The 19928-nt window shown below is 45.2% G+C and overlaps 1 protein-coding gene across 5 annotated transcripts in view; it reads left to right on the top strand.

Annotated features, from left to right (window-relative positions):
• Positions 1 to 19928, top strand: part of LOC106745767 (CLIP-associating protein 1) — a 49189-nt gene that overhangs the window by 15219 nt on the left and 14042 nt on the right. For 2 of the 5 annotated variants that reach the window (XM_014621667.1, XM_014621666.1), the window contains exons 6-7: positions 18162 to 18193; positions 18566 to 18647. In XM_014621667.1, coding sequence (XP_014477153.1) covers positions 18162 to 18193; positions 18566 to 18647 — 114 coding nt within the window. Of the gene's footprint in view, positions 1 to 10358; positions 10967 to 16670; positions 17127 to 18161; positions 18194 to 18565; positions 18648 to 19928 lie in introns of those variants that run through there. The other 3 variants (XM_014621670.1, XM_014621669.1, XM_014621668.1) reach the window with 3 other exon arrangements.

The raw sequence follows: 19928 nt of genomic DNA, 5'->3' as shown, positions 1-19928 counted from the left end.
ACCACATCCTCGGCGCTTCACTGCCGAGCGTGACAATGCAGTCGTTAACAGTCGGCGTTAATTACCACCTCGCGCGAACGTGCCGGGCGGTACCTGCCCGAAAGGCCAGACAATTCTCATCGCGCGGCAAATATATCTAGGATTCGCTATAAATTTTTCTCAACGATCGAGACGATTAAATTCCGCCGGCTGACACGGTGATCAGCCCTGCGATTGCTTAATCTCTCCTCGATACTCGCTCTCGCTCGAACGTTTTACGACCGAGGCGGGCTGGGCGCCTCCTATGGAGAGGTGATTTTTCGGGTTTGATAAAATTTCATTAATTGAGACGAATTTGTATTTTCGAATGGAGCAAACGAATGTTTGATTCAACAAGCAGAATTGTTTCGTTACTCGAACAATGAATATTTTTATGTCAAATAACATGTTTCTTTTGTATTCTTAGCCAAATATTACAATGGTTGTCATAGACAGTAAATTATTCGGAAGAAGTAACACTATGTTCGAAGAATATTAAAGGACTTCTTTGTTTTAGCGAAACATTTATATTTAATATATAATGCAATAATTTTTTATTAACTTAAAAAATTAATACTATTTTCTTTAAATAATATTACTTTTTCCATCAAGCAACATGACTTATTTTAAAGAAGTAACATTTTCCTTAAAACAAAAAATGATATTTGATATTAAATTATTTCGTTTATATTAAATAAACCCCTTTTTTCTCCGAGTATGACAAAAACCACAGATAATAATAATGATACAAAATAAAAGAAGTTTATACTTGTGTGAAAATCGGTCGTTATTAACCCTTAGCTGACACACGGGGTTAAAAGTACCCCAGAGTGTTTTTGAACGCAAATTTTTCATAGCTGCGCGCCAAATTTGGTTCTGTGGCGTTACCTAGTATTAGTCGAGGCTTGACCCAATATTGATAAATAAAACAATTATACACATTTTTTCTCGCTGGGGTCCAAAATACCTCCTATAGCACGTACATTATTATTTTGACGTGTGTTAGCTAAGGGTTAAAATTTTAGTGTTAAATTTTTAATATACTCACATATTAATTTAACATATTGTGTTTATATCTTAATATTTTGTGTCGATTCGATATTCAACATGTATAAATGTTGAAGTAACACTTGCAACTGTTAAAATAGCACACATTATACTTCTCAGTATATCAATTAACATATTACGGATTTCAATTTTGTGTCGATTTTTTATATAATATTTGTGTCATTTTTCAACATATTCACCTTGCGTTAAATTAGCATAAAACTTTGCGTGGACCTTTTGGGACTCTTGAAACGTATTTTCCCGGATAGCTTCGAAATGTTGATTTCGTTCGCCGGAGAAATCGTCTGTCACGAGGATCCAGAGTCCGAGACGCGCACGCACGCTACTTTGAATCAGTTTTCTCCGCATCACTCTGTGCATACGCATCGATCACGATTAGGTCATACATGGGCTCGGCAAGGAGAAGTCGTGGCGCTTCGCTTGATTTCAGAGATATTAATAGAACTCAAAATAGCCGTGAAGCGCTAATGGCGATCTTCCGCGAAGCGCGAGCGCGCCCTCCATCCCCTTCATGGGCGGCTCAAACTTCCGGTCATCGCGAGAACGCACGAGGAATCAATCTCAGGCGTTATTAGAGCGACTCGTGCGCGTTTTACGCTCCGCGATTACGTATGTCCGTTAATATTTCAGTCCTATGCGACCACGCGGTGTGCGTTCTCTCTCTCTCTCTCTATCCCTCTCTTTCTCTCCGTGTTTTTCAAATCACGAAACCCGATCAACCGTTAACGTCAAATTCTGTAGTAACCACCCCCTTCGGGCTGCGTTAATTGGAAACGTAACTCGATCGAAAATATTCCGCGCCCAGGAATTCCCGATGTAATATCGCGATAAAAGCGATAATTCTGATCGCTCGCTGATGAATTAATCCTCACGATCACTCGTGTTACACATCAATACCTTTCTTATTCGCTCATGCGTGAACGCGAGCGACGTATCCGGCACGCTTAACACTTTGCATGAATTAAATTTCCCGCTCTTTCCTTTTTTTTCCTCCGCGATTTCTGCGTACCTCACGCTCTCGTGACGCAATCGCGCGCGACACGCGTCCGTCGCCGACGGGCAGATTCGCGTCCCGCGCGATCGTCAAATGAGAAAATCGCGCGTGGCGGATCTTCTTCTCTTCTCTTGACTTTTTCTTTCTCTCCGCGTGTCGCGGTGAGGTTTCTCTCTGCGGTGAACACGGCGACTGAAATCGTCATCGCCGCGCGGTATCCTCGCGCGAAGTTACGCGACACGGAAAGGTTGAGCGAGCGGCCGGCGAGCGAGCAAAAATTTGCATAAGTCTCGTTTTCGCTCTCTCTTTCCCCGTGACCCGCGGGCGGAATTGTTGTTAGAAGTTCACGTTAAGGCACGCTTACACCGCGCGATTTCACCGATGCGCGGACGAGCTTGAGACTGAGAAAAAACGCAGAGACTCGCGAACAGCAGCACGCGTCCCCGTGAGTGTCTCTTCCGTCACGTGAAGTGCGACTCGCGTGCTCGTAAATCTCGCGAACGGCAGTCTCCTGGGTAATTTTTTCCGTGCACACATATACACACACACACACACACACACACACACGGATTCACATCGCGAGACGTATTCACGGGAGAAATCCGAATGTGCGGCGTAAATCGCCGTGGCGGTCTGAAAGTGAATTTTTAGCCAAGATTCTGAATTTTGGTGAAAACGATCCTCTGTATATTATTATATATTACACAACTATAGGTTTGTTTTTTCAACAATTTTCAAAAACTCCCCAAACTTTTCCTGATATACTGACAAGAAGATTTTCCACCCTAAAGTTACACTTATCTCAACTATGAATCTAATTATTGCCTCTCTTCGGAAATCAAAAGAACACAACGTAATATGAAATTATTTATTTTACAGCATGTTCTTTTAGCATATAAATTGTGGATCGGAGCTGCACGACTCTGTCTCGAAAAGAAATTTCATTTGTAGACGTTAATTGCGACGTCCCGATTCGAACTCGTGAGCGCGTTATCCACACACGCGTGCACTCGCGGCGGGGGAAACAGCAACCCTCCCCGTCGCTCGTGAATTCGCGTCGCCACCCGCGCTCTAAACTCACGCCTTATTATGCGACCTTACCCGGAGGGCAGCGAGATGCATGCACACGTGCGCAAGTGAAAGGTAGGGTGGTAACACGCAGATTTATCTGCGGCGCATTGCACAGTTCCACGTTGCACCGGCGCGCACGATCAGATATGAAAAACACAGAATAGCGCCCGGCTGGGTGCCCTTTCGTCGTCGTCGGTCGCGCGTTCTTTGACCGTTGCCCTGTTAACCTTTGCATTGTCGGTTGATAAAAGGAGACGTTTGAATTAAACAGAAGAAGAAAAGCGGAGGGGGAAAATCCACGGTGGGTGCAACGTGAAAAGATAACACGAGCGAAATAAAACTGCGCGCGACAACGAGTCTGTCTCGAGAAATTCAAAGATGCTCAAAAGAAACGATACTGTCACTTGGTATCATTGGGGAAAAAATCGCGATTATCTTGTTTGACTGATACGTCGAGTAAACTAAAAGATAATCTTATATTCTCCCGCGAGCCGGAACGTACAGATCAAGATACGTCGGAGCACNCCCCCCCCCCCCCCTCTCCTTTTTTTCTTTTCTGCCTTTCGTTTCCTCCTTTTCTACATTTCTCGTCTTTTATTTTTCTATTTTTATTCTATTTTATTTTATATCCTATTTTTATTTTATTCTTTTTTATATTTTATTTCATTCTTTCATCTCTTATTTTCTCTATATTTCTTATCCTTTAATCTTTCAATAGAGAATTTAGCCAACCGCGATCAACAACCGTGCGCTGAAAGGAGAAAACTTAAAAATTTATCCGCGAAATACAAGGTTTATTTCGCCGAAATAGGACGTTCATTCAGATGCGGCGAAAAGTCTTATTCCCAGCGAATGGAACCAATTAACAAGAAAACTCGAGTGTATTTCGCAAAAATACAAATTCCGTCGTCACGCGAATATCTTTCTAACCGATAAGTATCGAAGAAACGTCACGGGAAAAACATTCGCTTTGGCGAAATTTCCATTTCTTTTTCTTAGCATGACAACGCTGTCGATAACGCGAATTCACGACGTCCGATAGCCTCGGGCGAACGCGGAAAGATAAATCGCGGCGCAGTTCCTCCACATGCGTTGCTTCTCTCTTCCCCTGCTGCGTGGACGAAAAGGGACAAATTACACGAATGGTATGATAATCATTTGCTTAACCCGCGCGACGCGGCGCGCGTCGCGCTCGATAAGCGTGTTTATGCGCGACTCGTGTATGCGTTATTATGTAACGATGAGGCATTATCGCCTTCTCGGTGCGCCAGGCCGAGCGTGCGCGTCTGTGTGGGCGATTCTTCTCTGCAACGTCTTTCTAACGGCAACATCTCTCTCTCTCTTTATCTCGCATTTTCCGATGCCGATGATCTCACGCGCACATGACGCCACCCAGAAAATCCACTGTCGGCATGACACGGTTTTCCTTTCGTCTTCTTTTTTTCTTCTCTTTTTATTTTATCCTCGCTTCCGGCATTGCCGTATCCCGTTTCGCCGGAGTAGCTTTCGTCGAGATGGTAACGAGAGAGACATCTTCGGTAAATTGCATATTCTTTTATCTTAATGCGAGCACCCGTCGTGCCGTTTGACTCTGAAACGAGACGCGATTTAGTTCGACGATTCCACCGGCGGTCGAAGACACGCTTAATTTAGCGGCTTACTTGCACGCGAAGAAACGCGCGTTTTTGCGGTTTGTCTTTATACAACTCTGTTCCGGGGAGCGCGGGGAGGGGGGGACTGAGGGGAAGCGGAAAGCGGAACGCTCTATGCGAAGTAGCGTGCCATAAATTTGTTTCTTTTTGCGGAGCGGAGTAAATTGCGGATCGGACGCGAGCAGCCGCTCCGCCGCCGCTCAAAATCGCAGCGCGCTCGTTGATCGGCTGAACGGCTTCTTCGTCGACCGAATCCGTCTTGATTTGTTAGCTCGCGGCGATTTTTCAAGTGCCGCGGTCTTCGATGCACGAGCGTGTACGAGCGTGTACCGCCGCGTTTCCTTCATATTTTCGAGGCGTCATTATTTCCTCGCTCGACGAAGGTCGCTGCTACCTAGTTTAGCGGCCAATTACACTCCTCGTTCTTCCTGCGATGCGGAGCGCAAAAAGCGGAATTCAAGCGCCGGTAATGATCGACACGTGATGATCGAGGAGACGAGTCGCGTCCGATCGTTCCTCGCGAAATTGACGGCCCTTCAAGCATGATGTTTCAAAAGACAAATTATAGGCATGGCAGCGATTCACTTTTTTCACCTCTCCTCACTTATTTAGAAATATTTCACTTTAAAAAGGCTCATTTTTCTCACTTCTTATTTGATATATTTTATTTTGATACATTTTATTTTATTTTGATTTATCTTATTTTAATAAACGTATTTATGAGTAGACAGAAGGAATTTCATTTCTGTTCTCAAAATTCAAATTTTGCTTTTCATTGACTTTCGCTATAAAGTCTGAGTGTTTAATTTTTTAGAGAAACGGTGTAATAGATAAATAATTTACATTTTAACGTACGAATCATTTGGAACAGACTCATTTTTACTCATTTTTCCAAAGCTGACTCATCGTTTTCTTACTTTTTCGAGGATGAAACTTGCTTTCTTCATAATTTTTAACAGCTAAATTGCCCCCATACTTGCAATTGCTAAACTCGTCACATTGAAGCTCACTATAGCCCGGAACTTCGATCGCTCGTCCTTTTTGCCTGATTCTCTCTTACGCCGGGAATTATTTGCGATATTAAATTGTCGAAGTGTCGGGAAAGTGGGAAGGCTCGAAAAAATCTGCACGTTCTCGAGTTAATATCCGGCATTTTCCGACGTCGATCGTCTCAAGCGCGCACATGACGCCACCGAGAGAATTCACCGTCGATCTCCGGTGGCGCACGGTTTTGTTCCTCTTCATCTTTCACTTCCGCTTCTCAACTTAATATTCACGTCGCATCGATCTCCTCCGTGTTTCTCTTTTTCTCTTACCCGTGTCTCACAAATCGCGAACTCACGGGTGCGCGTTAACGGTAATTAGCTGCGAATTAAATTGCCACGTCGCTTTCACCAAGGACACCGACGATACCTGGCGCACGCGTTCGGGAAACACGAAAGCCGCTCGTTGGAAATCGTTTTCTAATTCTTCCTACCCTCCCGTCGTCCTTCCGTAACTCGTTCCGTAACACACGTCCGCGCTGAATTTCTAAGGAGGAGACGAAAGAAAGGAAGACACACGGCGGCCCGCGCCGCCGCGCTCCGTATACGCTAATTACACCGTCGAGTGTAATTACCGATACCGCTTCTCCACTGCGCGCATACGAATATAGCACGTAATTGCGAGAGAGAGGAACAACGCGGGGAAGGAACCGGGATATGCCGATACTGTGTGCGCGTCCGGGGAGGAAACGCGCGATTTCGACGAACCGGGCGGTTTCGCCCAGTTCACCGGTCGGCCCTCGCGGAAAATTCGCGCGAAATCTGCGAAAAAACACCCCGTTGTGCCTCGTAGTGCGTCGCACGGCGAAAATCCCCGCACAGCCACGGCGAATCGAGGCCGGTCGTACGCACTTCCGCTATTTTGCGGCGCGTCAAGTGGCGATTCAGCGTCGCTTGACCCTAAACCGGGTCCGGGGCGAATCTTCCTCAGTACCGCGATGTGGCTTTATAATTCATTATTTTCTCAATTCACGAGATGCTCCCCCCTTTCTCTCTTTCTTTTCAAGCAGTTCAATTAAAGTCAGGTGCAATTGGAAGTCGCGCCGGGTCCATTTTAATTCGACGGAGCGACTTAACGAGAGATGCGGCGGGAGAGACGCCGTGTTATATCGGGAAATATCTCGCGCAAGGACGCTATTCCGTCTTTAATTATAGCTGAATGTTGTGATCGCATGTCGATCCACTTAATCCGGCCGCGAGGCCTGTATCTCGTACACTTAATTATGCCTTAATGCATCGCGTCGCGCGTTAATTAAGGGTTGAGCGATATTCCGCCGACTGTAATTTATTACTTCGCTTCCAGCGGAAACGCGTCGATCGATTCGGCACGAACTCGTCGATCGAGTAATTTCGCGGATCGATCGCACTTCGGAATTCGAGATTCGCAGGAAATTAATTCGGCAGGCAAATTCGATCTCGTGATTTTTGTGATTCGAGTCGAGCTCTGAAGTCTTCGCTGCTTTTTACATCGACGATTCCTCCACGTATCCTTCACTTCATTCTGTCGGTCGAAAATGTACAGTAGAAAATTTTGCGCTAAATTTGGCACATTTTATACGTCCCAAACGGCCCACTCAAATTCTCATGTTAACTTATGTCGATATTATTAATTTAGCACAAGGTGAATATGTTGAAAACCAACACAAATATTACGTCAGAAATTAACGTCAAGTCAGTATGTTAATCGACACTGAAGTATAAAATGTAATATTTTAATACTTGCACATATTTTGAATATCGACACTGCATAAAATGTTGAGATAACATAATCACGATATGTTAAATTAATACACGGGTATGTTAAAAATTTAACATAAAAATTCAGAAACAAAGGCCGATTTTCACAAAATATTTTTTTATTGTGTATTATCACGGTGAGATCGAAAACATTTGTCAACCACCTATGATTGCAACATTATCAAAAGTACAAAGGTAGCTTTTTACGGACTAGTGCAAGAAGGATGTTCGTCGATACGGTCTAAGCGAGCTGTCAAAAGGCGTGTCTCGATCGCGGGGAAAAGTTTTCCCGCGACAAGAGGAAAGTGCAAACGTGTGTCAATTATTCCCGATGTCTTCGCGATGTCGTTGGGAATCTTGCCGAGGAAAAAGTCGATCGTAAAAAATCGCCCAAGGATCCTCCGGCGCGGACCTTACGAAACATCGCCCTGCAGCCCGTTCGCGTGCCTCTGAACGCGAAAACACGCGCGTCGAGTTAACGACAGATTTACGAGGGCGGTGTTTCGACAGCGCGCGCGTCCTTTCTCGTTCATTACAACGGGCGACATAACCGATCCTTACTTCGCGATCCGCATTAATCTTGCCCGCTTCTGCTGCGATCGTCGGGCCGCCGGCGGAGCTTAAACTGGCGCAAATTGAATCGGACCGCATCAATCACCCATCTGTTTCCATCGCGGCCGACAATTTGTCGATCCTTTCGAAATCGTCCGATCGCGCGCGCGCCCGGTGTTTCTTTACACGCAGGGCCGGCCGACGATTCACGGCCAGGTCGGGCTTGAAACGCATTTATTATATGTATTTTATATACATATATATAGACGAGCTGAAATCGTTCGTAAAAATCGTACTTTATGCGTAACTGAATTTAAGACACCGTGAAATATTGTGATGCCGGTCGTCGATCGTGATATTCTCGGCGTATTAACTCGACAGTATTTGCACAGATGATAGATGCGATCCGTGATCTGCCGACCAAAAATGCTAACGAGCATTTTGTACCTTCGCATATTTGTCAATTATGGACTGCTCTCGTTCATTTTAAATAAGATCGTTTATGATTGTTATTTCCGTATAAATAAATATTATCAATCTAAAGCGATTTTCTATTGAAAATGTCAATTTAAAATGAAGGACGCTTGCAGGCATGGGAGCGACTCATTTTTCTCACTATTTTTGACAGCTAAGCTGCTGCCCCCCAAATCTGCACTTGTTATTCACGCGACCAGTCGTGTTGTATTTAGATACGCGACCACTCCAGATTTAACAAATGAGACATTAATTTTTCATCCGTTATGCATCTCTCGCCCCGTATGTTACATATGCTTGTTGCTCAGTCATTTTCTTATCACCGTTATTTTTATTTTCATTTTTAGGCGACGTAACTCGAACGAACACTCGAGCATAGCTTGCAGTATATTAAAAAAAAGTCAGAGAGAGAGAGAGAGAGAGAAAACTATTAATCTCACGGGGGATTCAAACCGGTAATTGCGTTAAATTCGTCATCGAGCCAACCGGCCCTGGCCACACGGGAATCTGGCAGATGACGTTTTCGGGTCTTCGGGCCGGCTGAATAAATCGATTAGTCAGAGCTCGATCTCGATTGCCCGGCGTCCTTTATACTCTCGACGGTGAAACTCGGCCGATCTCTTGAACGTTAATCCCCCTCGATGGAAAGCACCGCGCCGGAGATGCAGTTCGCACCTTCGCGCTTCAATGCAAAGAGCGGTCGAAGGCAGAAAGCTTAACGCACGTCGGCTACGCATCTCTCTCTCTCTCTCTTTCTCCACGATTGCGACACGAATTGACTTTCGGCTGCTCTCCGTTGACGAGATCGGCGTTAATTACCCCGCTCGCCAATTAGCCCGTAATTATTGACGGGACAAAATCCGGCTCTCCGGAGTATCGTCGCCGATTGAGCTCGGTGGCCCTTTCGCGTCACACGCGATATTCGGTATGTAATCGAGGTTTCTTGCCGGAGGGGAAAAATGTGCCGACAATCGGGAGCCTTAATTCTGACTTTAATGCGACGAAATGATGACGAGCGGAGTCTCGTTGACGTAACGCCCGTTTTCGATACACGTGGATTCGCGCGATGAAGATCTTCAGTAGAGAGAAAAAAAAGAAGAAATAATGAACACGGCTGACAGGAAAATGTCAGAAAATTATACTGTAAACATAGACATCGGCGGATATCAAAGAAAGAAAGAGACAATGGAAGGCAACGTGAAGGAAATATTCGCAGGTCGGGTAAAATATCGAGTAATATATTCGCTTTACTTTACGATATTAATATTCAGTATCGTATTTTCAGTGACGCATCAAGGAGGCCACTCATAAATTTTCTCACTCATTGATATACAATTAATACACAATGAAGGAACAAATTATTATAACTTTTGGTGTCAACTTTAAATGCAACGTACGTCAATTATCATTTCTTCGCGATTTTTTCATTATTTCGAGTTATGGGCGATACACACCCTTAAGCTGCCGGATAAGCGAAGTCACAGAGGCCTCGACCTCGTCGGCGAGGTTGTGTTTTCGCGAGGCGTAGCATTGTGCCCGATGACACAGTTCGCGATAGAGCATCGTCGGCATTGATTTTCCGGAATCGGCGAGCGTGCAGCGGTAGCGGCGTCCCCCCGTGTTGTCCCTGCGGCTTTTGGCCCCTTCCAAGCGGCGGGACACCGTCGATAGGGGAGGGTTCGCGTGGGACCCCCTCCTCGGCTGCTTTACTCGCGCATAAGCGCTTACTCCTGGGAGTAGTCGGCCGGGAGTAAACGAGTCGGCGTTTAGCGACGTGAGAGAGAGACGCGCTCGCGTAGTAAGCGGCGGTGGCACGATCGTGTTCTTTTGTTCTTCGTTTTTTCCTCCCTGGTGCGTCCACGCGGCTCTCCTGATTCTCCCCGTCGGCCGGGAACACCCGACAGCGATCCCCGAGGTTCTCGCCGCGGAAACGCGCCGTTCTTCCGGCGTCGGAAAGTCGGAAGAACCCTCTCCCTTTGGGACCCGCCGGTTTTTCATCGTACCGCCGCTGCTTGCCCGACCGCTCGTTGCGCGAGCCCGACTTTTCTTCGATTATTTCGCGAAGCGAGGTCGCAGTGTTTACCTCGCGACGTTGCGTGAACTTATAAAACTGACGATAAGCGCATGCGAAGTGCATTATCGCGTTTGTGTCGGCGCTATCGATACGTACCGCGACAGTGCGCGACGATCGTCGATGTGTGTTTGTTGGTTGGCTGTTTTGTTCTTTGGTTTGTTCGAGAAGTTTTTGCAGTGTGCACGGTGAGGTGACGCGAAACAAACGACTAGCGCGTTGTTCGTCGTCGGGCGCACAGAGTCGCCTGTGCGAGTCCGATTGTTCCGTGCCTGCGGCCACGACGGTGAGAAATAGCGTTGTCGGAAGAGCGTGAGGATGCAGGCGAGAGGCCGCGTTATCCCGAAAAGAATCTCACGACGCAGTTGCCTCGTATCCGATTTCGTTTGCCGGACGCCGCGATATCTCGTGTTTTACGACGTCGATTAGGAGGCGACGTCGAAGATCGCCGGAGATCGCGAACGTAAATCGCTCTCTCGGCGGATAAAAGTGCGGGGATAAAATCTGGAAATAGACCGTCTCGCTTCCTCCAACGGGGATTCCCATTTTTAACGATAGAAGCGGCAAATCTTTAATCTTTAATAATGGCTCTGTTTTGATCTTATCAAAGAACTTTTATTACGGTTTAATAAGAGCCTAAGCACGAATGGTCTAATATGCCATTTTGCATGATATGAAATTTCGTTGAATTCAACATATTTCACGTGTCCCAAACTTTGGTGTTAATTTAACACAAGATAAATATATTGAAAAGTAACGCAAACGTGTCAAAAGTTTATGCAAGATTAACACGTTAATCGACACTAAAGTGTAAAATGTGTTATTTCATGGCTTGATCTTGTTTAACCTGTTCTTCACGGGTAAGGCATTATAAACGACTGCTGGATGCCCCGCTTTTTGGTCACTCTTGGCTAACTTTATCTCGTACCTTTCTAACTATACGTTGTCCACAATGAAGCTATTATTATTATGTCCAATATCGACACGACACAAAATATTGAGATATCATAAACACAATATGTTGATCTAACACACGGATACATTAAAAATGTAACACAAAAATCTTAACACAAGTACAAAATGTTGTTTAATGTGTGCTGATTGAAAGAAACGTACATCTATTACACGAGACTAAACAGGAATCTTCTTACAAATATTAATACCAACTATATTAATATTCAAAATGGCACTAGAACGTTCGTACTTAAGTTCTTACCGGCCCGTGATACATTTTTCTTGGGGAAAGTTCTTAATTCAAACTTAACAAAAAAAATCTTTCGTTAAAAATGTCTCGAGAATATTCCATTCCAATTTCCGTCATCTACAGAATCTCCACATTTCTCGAGGTCGAGACATTGTTTTGCCATTTTCGACGGGTTTTATCGTCTTTTTTTTTTTTCTTTGTCCATTTTAATAGACGTTTTTGCATTCGTCGCGTATCGCCTTGATTTACGTCACGTTTCGAGTTTCCCCGAGCGAGAGAGTTCGCGATTCGCGCGTTGTTCGAGGGAACTCGACGACGAAGGTGTGTTCCTCATCGACGAACGTGTTAAAAAGACCGAAGCGCGCGCGGGATCAGAATTACTAATGCACTTTCTCGTCCGCGCGATGAACTAGATGATTCACCGCCACCGCCGCTCGAGCATTCATTGGTTGGGGGTGCGAATGTGCGGAACTCGCATTCCTCTATTACGTGGGTGCAGAGTACGCGCGCGCGCGCGTACAGACTTAATTATGTAATCCGACGAGAGGAGAACGTTTCTCATTCTCGCCTCTTTAAAAATCATCGTTTCGCTTGAGATTCCTCTTGCGTACGCGAAGGGCGCACACACACACTATACCACGCGTTTTAAAAATAGCGGCTAAATATGCCCATCGGCGTTTTTCATTTATTATGTCGCCACTTGGCTCCCGTCACGAGAGATAGATAGAGAGAGAGAGAGATCAAAGTGTGATCTCGCGGCTACTCTTTTGTTTTTTGCACGCTCACGTGAGCGATCTCAAGCAGCGCGTTCTTTGATATTATAACGTTATTACAGCGAAGGACCCCTCACTTACCACCGTCTCACATCGCCGCCAGTTTACCTTTCATACGCGGAAGACATATATTCCGCCCGTTATTACAGGTTTTTCTATCCGTTACTTATTCTTCGCTTTAGGGCGCCGAAGTTATACCGAAGAGACGTCGCGAAGACCCACCTCGTCGCCGTGTTGTCCCTCGTTTGCGTATTACCTCGTAACGAGGCGTGAAACGAAGGCACGCTCGAGAGAGCCGGTCGGTTGTGTTCGGGTTGAGGAAAACGCATCTCGATTCCCGAACGACGACCGGTCGGCCGGTAATTAGCAGAACAACCGACAGCGCGTTAATAAGTCGCGACTCGGGACGCGCGTTCGGTGGCGCGCGCTTGTCGGCTTCTTGCGCGATTCAATACGTAATATCGATGTCGCTTTTTGTGCGCGGCATTCTCGCCGTGCGATCTACACACTGCGATGCTAATCCACGTCGACGATAAATGCTCGACGCGCACGTGTGCGCGGTAATGGTCTACGTAGTAGTAGTGGAGACCGATCGTGACGTAACGTGATTCCGGGAAACACGATAAATTGTTTCTTCTGTTCAAAACCACACGGTAGTGGTGGCCCCGTCGTCCCCGTCGGCGGTCCGAAGCACGTGTTGCGTACGCCAAGTGTTTTCTTCTTTTTTTGTTTTTTTGGGCCGATTCGAGGATATGACGACCGTAATAATAGGTGCGCGTTCTCTCGAGACGGACCGGACACGTGGTGGTTAGTCGGACGCGCTTGTCATTTTAAAAGATGCGAAGTGTCTCGTGTTCTCTTCTTAAGAACGTATTGCCCATTGCTGCCTTATTTTCATTGGCGCACGTCACCCCTCGTCCGCAATCTTGCTTCAAGACGTAAGCAGTAATCACATTGACCATCCACGGTCGTTTATTAGAAGAATAATCGATCGTGGTAGGTCGATTTGCTTACTGCTTGAAGCAAGATTGGAGCCAAGGGGATTACTCTGAAATATAGTATTTATCAAGCAATATTACATTCTCATATATTTCTTTTACTATCTAACAAATGTTAATTTGAAACTGAAATTGAGGTAGACGTTTACATGCGTAGATCAATTTGCGATATCTTCGTAATTTCTCCTTTATTTTGACTCAAGGGCGATATATCCTTAAGGTGACGCGTATATATAATACTCTCTGGTAATTGCGTCCTGCGGCTTCGATTCTGCGAAACGCGAAGAAGAGCTCGTTCAGGCCGATGAGACGACGATTGGGAACGCGTGTCAAAACGACAGGACGTCGCTCGTCCTCGACTCGTGTTGGAAAACACGAACGCCGACGGAGGTCTGAATGAATGTCGGTGGAAAGACGAGGAGAAGGCGCGCGAGACGACGATGCTATCTGTAACGTGAGAAAATGGGGTTTCTCATTAACCGGTCTTGTTACGTGTAACGCGGCGCGTGTGAATGCACGCTCATTGTTACCGGAGAACACTGAACCGGTATCGAAGATATTAATAAATGGGTCGCGATCAGCCGGCCGATAGTTCTTGACGCCGGGGTATCGCTCCTCTATCGCATTCTCCGGGGATATTATTATCGGCGATGTGCATAATAACGGCTTGTATTATTATTGGATTATCGGCCGGTTACGAATAGAAGAAGAAGTCACACGTACGTCACTTTCGTCGGGGAACGTTGAACCGCCCGTCGCGGTGAAACTCGCCGAGATGGCTCGCGTATAATTGCCGCACGACGAATGGATCGACCGCGATGAAATTTAATAATGCAAAAGAGAAAGACGCGGAAAGTGAGAGAGATATATCTTTCTGCGTCGCGGAATTAATTTCTAGGGAAGCGGATGTGTCTCTCGCAACGCGGATTATAACGTAACTCGCTTATCGAGATCCAATTTTCCCGAGCGTAATGATTACATTATTCGTTTTATAAGTATGCTAATCGACGGACGAAAGCTCATTAGCGGTTGCGAACGCGATTCTCTCTTTCTCTCTCCATTTCGAGTGAACGCACGACAAACCGAATGTGTCGAAAGTCCCCTGTTGTTGCCTCGGAGGAGGTGAGCGAGACGGAGGAAAGGAATCCTTAGTGTGTACCGCTATAAACGCACCGACGCGGCCGCGGATACTATCGAGGTCTCTTAACGCGTGCATGCGTACCTAATGCGTACGGGGAATGCACGGGAGACGGGCGGATAATAAGATGCTTGCGAGAGAGGCGAGTAAACATTAGAAGCTGTGTGTTACATCGGGCAATTTTGAAATCCGACGAAGAATGAGGCCTTAATTGCTGCGTTACTCCCGCCGGTTTGCTACAACCGCCCGGTTTACGCCATTATCATTCCAGACACTCGTCTCGGCGCTTTGTTAAGCGGCTCGTTTCGAAATTGAAGCGAGCATCGCGGGCCGATTTCGTCTTATCTCGACGGCGGAACGATGAGATTCGTAACGTTAGGCGGGAACCCGCGGACCGAAAAATGCGAATTCGTGCACCGCGTCGGTGTTCGGCGATCTCGGGATTCTCACCGGCTTTAACTGTTTATTGATCGTTGCCGTCTCGCAGAGGGTCCTGTCATCACACCGCTTTGTTTCTTATTATATAATCGATAAGCTTTTCTCAATTTCCGGATGATATTGATTGATTACCAAGGCCCGGCTTCTCATTTTCTGGTTAACCCGTGGTTCAAACTTAAATTGATGATGAGGCAAAAGTCGTATTTTTCTACTCATGGTTAATCATTAAATTTATGATTTTGTAATGGTAATTTTTTTAAAACCTAATGATTAATTATGAGTGGAAAAGCAATTTTTACGTTATCGTCAAGCCTAAACAATAGATTAACCAGAAAATGAGAAACTCCAGCTTTAAAATGATGAAAAAGTTACGGGAAAATTGCAAATTGATCTACATCGCATTTAAAAGTAGCACCAAAAGTTTGACATTAATTCAAAATCTAGACCTAAGTCGGTGACCAGGGTTTTCGCACGCGAATTGGCGTAACCGTAAACATAAACACATAAATTTAGGCTGAAGGATCAATCAGGATATCGCTTTAGATTTATATACTCCTGAAACAGATAGAACCCCTCAACGGTAAATCTGATCGTACGCAGAAGTAACTAGGAAGAATTTGACTTGGAATCCTAATTACATCATCACACATACACACACACACAACTTTTCCATCCTCTTCTAAAGTACATAAAGATAAAACAATATCCTGATTGGTTCTTCAGTCCAAATTTACATCTTACGTATATGGTTGCGGCAATTCGTGTGCGAAAGCCCTTATTAAACTAATTAGAAAGTTTCAGCATTGTACGATCTTATATTGGTCTTATAAGCGCAATTCCACGAAACGATGGTCGATAGGAAGAGAATCGTTCGGGTTGATCCTCGTTAGATCCGCGCGTCTGATGCGCGCGCTATGTAAGGCGGGCGAGCAGACGGCGGGCAGTCGATCTAATGAATCGCTCGGTAAATTAATAAGGCACAATTTCACGGGAACATCCAATTAGTATGGGGAAATTAATTTGACGATGTAACACGCGCTCGCGGGAAAAGAAGACGAGAGAGCAAGAATTACTTTCACTGCGTACGACGCGGCTTACGCGACTGTTGCCCCCCCCCTCCCATCCCCCGAGTTTCCCTGCGAGATTCTGAGATTTTACACTTTCGTGAGCACTCCTGTCGACACTCATTAACGGGGATCTCGCGATGGATCGCAAGAAAGAAGCACAAAGCCGGGCGCGAAGCTCGAGCCTGCTCATTCTGCTTCTCGTGGCCGTTGCTATCGCAAACAACAGTTTTAGATAACCGCGCTAATTGCTCGCGATAAATGGCTCATATATCGCGTTCTCGCCTTGACACTGTCGTAGCCCCGCGCGAACTTTGATTTACAATCGATTATCTCCCTCGTTTTCGTCTCGGTATCGATTCTTGAAATCTGCAGTTTGAGTAGAAGTGCGGACGGTATCGTATTCGGAGGTTGCGATAAACGCCGAAGGAGAGACGAAAGTAAGAAGTCCGACGACGACAGTGCGATCGAGAGAGGACACAGAGGTGGAAAAAGCCCGCTCCGTGTTCATTAAGATGACGACGCTGGCGAAATGTCAGCGTCGTCGTAATAAGGCTCTCCCGACCCGCGAAGGAATTTATCCTTGCCACTAGAGAAGCACTCTCGTGTCGTGTATATCGCTCGCAATGAACGACGCCGACGTGTTAGTACCGAGCGGACATCGCTGTTTGCGCCGGGGATTAAAGAAGTATCCCAGTATCGATAAGAAATTGTGGGACGCGAGCAGCAGGTGGATACTGCAGTGGGATAACATAGTGAAGCATCCCGGCGCGAGGGCGAGAGGATGCCACTGCGATATCCATAAGCCACCGTGGCTGTACCCGGATCTAGGTACATAAATTCGTTTCACGAAGGAGGACGGTCACGTAGTTGCGACATACACGATGTAATAAAATAATGACGGATGTTTCTCGAGCTATCCCCGGACGTCCGTATTAATCTTCGCGTGAAACTCGAGTGAGATATTTAGGATTAGCCGGCCATGTTGATTTTTTCGGGGCTTCAATCTGTCGCACTGCGTGAGACCACTCGACATTGTCACCTTGTTACTTTCATTCTAATTCATATTTTTAAGTGCTTAATGCGGGAATTAGAAATACAGAATGTGATGTATATGTCAGGTCAAGAAAATTGTTTCGGTTTAAGTTAAACTTGTTATTATGAGAAAAGGAGTGTTTGCGGGAAAAAATTCTCAAATGGTTTTTTTGCAAGTGCGATTTAAGACAAATGTTTGTTCGTTGTGGTGGAATCTGATACGTACTTGAAGAAAAACAAAATGGTAGCCATGTAAAAGTTAGAATACCGAAAGAAAAACGTTTAGCAGTCTACAGTCAGATCGGAATATGGCGAGTTAGGGTTAAACTTGAAGTGTAGGTGTATTCATTGTGAACTTTAGGTATGGGGGTGATTAGATACGAGCTTTTCAGCAAGATTACAATTATCAATATGTCATATAAAATGATTGAACTGAAAAATTCTGGTTTACTTATTCTTTCGTTTACAATTTTATTTTTCCGAACGGTTGATTGTATAATTTTAAAGTTTTGAACAAAAAGAACCCTCGTTTTTCCCAAATTTTCCGCGGATTTTTTGGTTTCTTACCTTCTTTACGGAAAAAAAATGTGACAGATTTTACCCGAATACACGTGAATTTTTTTAAACGAATTTTTCTACCTTTGGGACAGAAGCCGAAAAAATCTGCAGAAAAGGAAAAAATTGGGATTTTTCCGAAGCTTTAAAATTATAGTTAATTTTTTTTCGGGAATTTCGTGTATTTTTTCAAGTTAGTGGTTTATTTTTGTGGACATGAGAAAGAAAGATGCGTATGATCCCGAACTGACGATTGCTTTTTCTCTTCTGTTTTAGTTGGCAAGGACAACGACGAGCCTGACAGAGCGGTGAGTGTAAAGTTTGACAGAGCGCTAGGAAGTTCAACGGGAGCTCACAGATCGGAAGAATGTTGGAAAACAATGTTGTGTTTGCAGAAGATCGCTAGGAGAAAATTGATCGTTTATTTGAAATTTCCGACGGCGAACTTTATTCCGAGTTTCAGGCGTCCTTTGTTTATTCAATTTTATCGTATATACGTTCGCACCGTTTTTATGGTTTGTCCGTTTCGTCTAAATTTCATCTATCTTATAACTGCGAGACAGAGATATTCGTGGTATTGTTGTCGCGGTTTTTGTCTGTCTCGGTTCCGTTACGTTTAAATTTGAGGAGCCGAACGAAACTTCCCCTCGTTAAATGCATGCGATTTCTACGTGTTGCAGGTCAAATCGGCTCCCGTTAAGAGGTTGAACATGCCGCCGAAAAGAGGTCAATTTGGGCCCGCCAAGACGCTATCTACATTAGGTATACCGCAAGTCTCACGATATCAATTCTTAATCAAATTACCGCGAATCACCAATCCGACATTAACATTTTATTCGAGAGCATGACATGTTGCAAAGGTAGTAACAATAAAAAGTGAATTCTCTTAGAGACTTCTCCAGTTGTGGTAGCTGTAAAATACTAGAAGAATTGTCGTAGAATTATCGCGTATATAAATGCAATAATTTTTTCAATAATTTTTACCACTTGTTGAGAGCGTTTTCTTACTAATTTATGAAACTCGGATTTTCATTTTCGGCTAGAGCATTAAAACTGGATGTCATTACTTCAATCGCATTCGAATGGCAACGCGTAGCACTTTGGTTGGTCTGTTCATGTAAATCGAAAGAGCTTTTCGTGCTCTAAACGGTTGTCCCGGCATATTTTACCTTCTCTCTCTCTCTCTCTCTTTCACACACACACACACACACGCGCGCGCCTGAAATGTATATGTGAGTGTCATGGCTCAGTGTCGACTAATGTCACAGAAGCACAACTCTCTGCAAAGCTAGGCACGTATGTGCGGGCAATACGCTTGAGTTTTAACCGCGGTGCGGCTTTACTTTTGCATCAATGTTAACAAACAAACTAAACACACATCACACACACACACACACACACGTCGAAAGACGAAAGACTCGCCAGCAAACGGTTAACGTGCGTTGACGTTTCGATGACGAGGATGATGCTAACTGTTCGCTTGCATGACAGCTCACCCTGGTGCTACTCCGTCCTCCACGGTCCCAAGGGCAGCGACCGTCAAAAGAGCTCTATCAGTAAGATCAGCAACAGGTATATCCAAGTCTACTATTGGCATTTAAGCGTTCTAAAGTAAAAACACCTCGGCGAATCTCAGGGAATCGAAGTGACTACCGACTCGAGATCATTCTACGCGAGCAAACATTGCACATAGCGAAGATCACGGCTGATCGCAGCAAAACACACATATATACACACACATACGTTCAATTTGTTTCCTTGTAGCTGGAATAGTGTACGCGAATGGAAGCCCTGCGCATCGTCATGTCAAATCATACGCTTCTCACCTTGCGACTCGATGTGTAGTCACACTACCAGTGCTTATTAATTATTCTTTGCAATCATCATGTTTATTATTTCGAGGCGTTTGCATTCCATTATTATTGTTCGGTGTATCGTGGGTACCGCTTGAGCGTTGTTCACAGCGATTGGTAGCCATTCGTGCGAGCTAGTCCCGGTAATCGCGTGAACGGACTCAAAGTATCGAGCATGATCAGTATTTTG

This window comes from Dinoponera quadriceps, unplaced genomic scaffold, assembly GCF_001313825.1.
Source record: "Dinoponera quadriceps isolate SergipeBrazil2010 unplaced genomic scaffold, ASM131382v1 scaffold1658, whole genome shotgun sequence".
Lineage (NCBI taxonomy): Eukaryota > Metazoa > Arthropoda > Insecta > Hymenoptera > Formicidae > Dinoponera > Dinoponera quadriceps.
Note: the sequence above shows the minus strand (reverse complement) of the source record. Positions and strands in the feature narration are given on the sequence as shown.